General features: G+C 46.6%; 1 protein-coding gene across 1 annotated transcript; it reads right to left on the bottom strand.

The window, feature by feature from the left end:
- Nucleotides 1-169: 169 nt before the first annotated feature.
- EMWEY_00047350 (hypothetical protein, conserved) lies at nucleotides 170-2,970 on the bottom strand (the record flags this gene model as incomplete). The annotated part of the gene is made up of 5 exons (XM_013477194.1): nucleotides 170-402; nucleotides 579-654; nucleotides 734-825; nucleotides 1,552-1,687; nucleotides 2,857-2,970. The coding sequence occupies 5 exons, from the start codon at nucleotides 2,968-2,970 to the stop codon at nucleotides 170-172; spliced, it is 651 nt and encodes a 216-aa protein (XP_013332648.1).
- Between the last annotated feature and the right edge of the window lie 649 nt (nucleotides 2,971-3,619).

Here is a 3,619-nt window from a genome sequence, read left to right as displayed (position 1 = left end):
ATATATATATATATATATATACAGAAAGGGACAGATAGGCACCGAAAATGAAGACAGAACAACGAGGCTCAATGCCGACTGACTAACAAACATGCAAAGCATGCCCACAAAGAGGAAAAGAAACACAGGGGGCTATGGAAGGATGCCGCTGCAGGCTGTATACGAGATGTCACGGATCGCGCATCAAGAGCAGCGACGAGAATGAGCAGCACCCGAGGGTGGCTACTGCGTACTCCTTGAACAGTTCGATGTCGCATCCGCTGTTGACAAGTATTTTGTAGAAGGTGGGGCAGTAGAGAAGGGCAAGGAAGAGATGCTGCATTCCTGTCAAAGACCCCTCCGCCTCCGCTATACGCCGCGCCCTCAGGAATACCTCCGTCACTGCTGGGGTCACCTTCGCGCCTCCTAAAGGGACCGTCACCTGCACGCGGCAATTTGAAACCCATATACAAGCCTTGCAAGCTGCTCAACTATTGCACGCCTTTCAACACATATAAATAATACTCCCACAGGTCCAAGTAAACAGATATGCTACAAGATGGAACGACAGGCTCAAAAATACGGTCAAGCATACGCACAAGAGCAGGAACAAGTAGAAGTGCCGGAATCAGAGGAAGACCCGAAAGAACCCGTGAAGACATAATCAGCGTCAGGCTAATACAGCAACACCCACGGCATAAAAACAATAAAGGCGGAAAAATGGATACAATATTATTAGTCATGATTCGCTTACAGGTGTTCTGGGCAATCGAACGAGAACTGCCTTAATAACTCCGCGGACTTGAGAAAAATCTCCATGGCACTTAGTTATCACCTCACGAGGAGCTGCGACGAAAAAATACCAATGCATATGGGAAACAATGAAAACACGAACCAAAGCCAGAAACTAATCTAATGAGGAAGAAGCAGAAAATAGACGAAGAAACCCATTACAAGACACGCTAGCAAAGCTAGGAACCGAGAAGGCTGAAAAACAAGAAAAATGAATCCAAACCAGAAAAACGAATCCAAACACTCACGACATTAACCAGTGTACGGCAGCAAGAAGCAAAAAGACGAAACTGCATTAAACAGGGAAAACCCAGATAAATGTGGCTCACGAGGGCAGGAAGCAACAGCAACGAAAGACAGAAGGGTGGAAGATGAAGAACGAAATAAAGAAGATATACAGACAGGACAGGACGCAGACGAACAGGCGACAAACAAATCACCGTTTGCTCAAGCATGACTATACGAGGATGTGCGGTGGAGGCGAAGGTGGTGGACAAATATGGAGAGGGGAGCACGAAGCGAAGGTAACGATAATGATGACAGCACCAAACGGAAGGAATAAACCAAACCAACGCAACGCCGGCACACCAAAGAGGTGTGTGACCAAAGAGGGAAAAGGAAAGGAAAGACTCCCTTTCAGCCTCCATCCTCCCAGCACAGCTACAACTACTACTAAACAAACAAGGATACGACGATGCTAAAGCCGTGGAAGGATGAGCCACCAAATCCGAGAAACGCAAGAGAACCAAAGCTCAGAAAAAAATAAACAAATGGACCTACTTTCCAGTCGCGATCCTTCCAGCATCGCCATGATAAGATGGGCAAGGGCGAGACGGTCGTGGTGCAGGTGCCAGGCCAGAGTGTCCATCGTTTCCACCATCAACTGCGCGTCGAAGTTTAACTCTGAGGGTGCTCTCTATAAAAAGAATCGAACACACAAACAAAAAGGGTAAATAAATCTATAAATATATACGCATACAAACGAACAAGTGAACATAAAGGCATCATTCAATAACGCATATGACACAACCACCGCAATAAGCACAGAAATTCAACACAGATAACGTTCTCTAGAAAGACACAGCGAACCGAGGAATACGAAAATAAATCTATGTATACATCCACATATAAACTAAATAGATGAAATACGTAAAAGCAATAAATATATGTAAACGACCAATCCAATAATCCCCACGTGATATGGCACAATTGGGCGGGCACACATTTCTGAAGGGGCTCTCTATCGAGGAAAAGCAAGCACATGAACATGAGTCGAAGCGGCAATCAGACACACAAATATATGGGCACATAATTGGCAATTAACGCCAACTGGGAGTCAATAACACAAATAACAGACTAAACAGAATAACAACAACAAATGAGACAATAAGAAAATACACGATCAAGCAGCACGCAAGAGAAAAAATGGGAAGCAGGAACATAGAAGCCCTCACAAAGTTGGCACAGACAAAAAATAACAAACAGCGAATAAGCAACAATAGTAGCGACGACAACAATAGGTAGATTATCTATCGGACAAAACAGTAAACTCCTCATCACTTAACAACAACGACAGAGTTCCTCCAAAATAAATACAGGCAAAATCCTTGCCGTATAAGTAACAAGAAACAAAACATTTGCAAGGAAAAAAAAACAAGAAGAACAACAAGAATAATGACAGTAACAAAAAAAACATTACTGTTGACCACCATGCAATTCCATGTTCACAAGCAGGATGATCAGGAGTAACCCCACACACAACCCATGCAATGCTTAACAGCAGAGGCAACAGCATCAGCTGCTGCCTCTTCATAAGCTGTTACTGCAGCAACAGTAACTGGAGCAACGCCAGCAACATCAGCAAATCCTACTGCTGCGAAAACTAGAACAGGAACGCCGCACCCGTCAATAGCACGAGGTGCTGCGGCATAGTGTGCAGCGGGAACATGCACAAAAGCAAAATGTACAACATCAACATGTGAAGCAGTAGCATGTACAGCAAAAGAACCTGCAGCAACAAAAATGTGCAGCAGCGGAACGTGCAACCGAACAACGTGCAGCAGCGGGACGTGCAGCAGCAAGTACCTGCTCAGGAGTTGGTCTAAGAGGAAGTGTTGCTACTGCATCTTCTACATTGCTGCTAAAACCATTCAGCAGCAGCAGCGCCAGTGGAGCAGCCCTGCTGAGCCACCGCATCATCTTGTTACTGCGCGTGCTCTACTGCCGCCGTTGTTGATGCAAGTGTTGCAGTTGCAGTCGCTCCTGTTGCTGCTACTACCTCGATTGCGCCGTTGTTGCTGCTGCTGCCACAGAAGAAGCACGGGCAGGAGACAGCCAAAAAGAGAAAGCAACGAGTGGGTAGGTATAGAAGTCTCTGTCCCCAGGCGGGCTCAATAGGGAGCGGTGAGCTGATCCCAATGCTGCAGCAGCAGCTGATGCTGTTGCTGTAACTGCTGCTGCAGAATATGAGTTAACAGTGCATAAAATAGCAAACGAATTCCAACACGTGCCCCTTTCTCATGCTGCTGGTGCAGCCGCTGCTGTTGCTGGTGCCTGTGTTGTTGCTGCCTCAAGCACAACTCCTCCAAGGGGCACAAGCACGGAGCCGCTGTGCAGCTCCCTTCCGAAGAAGAACAAAAAACAAAGTAAAAACAAACAAAAACAACCCAAACCAAATATTCAACACGACAGCAGACAGTCAAAGGCCCTTAACCTGTTGTTCGCTCTCATCGCGCTGCTGCTGCTCCTGCTGCTGCTTCCGCTCGATGCTGCTGCTGCTGCTGCTGCTGCCGCAGGTGGCTGGAGAGGACTGTTGCCTGTTGCATGCGTCCCTTTTTGCTTCGTTCTT

Source organism: Eimeria maxima, genomic scaffold (assembly GCF_000499605.1).
Source record: "Eimeria maxima Weybridge genomic scaffold, Emw_scaff1021, whole genome shotgun sequence".
In the NCBI taxonomy this organism is placed as follows: Eukaryota; Apicomplexa; class Conoidasida; order Eucoccidiorida; family Eimeriidae; genus Eimeria; species Eimeria maxima.
Note: the sequence above shows the minus strand (reverse complement) of the source record. Positions and strands in the feature narration are given on the sequence as shown.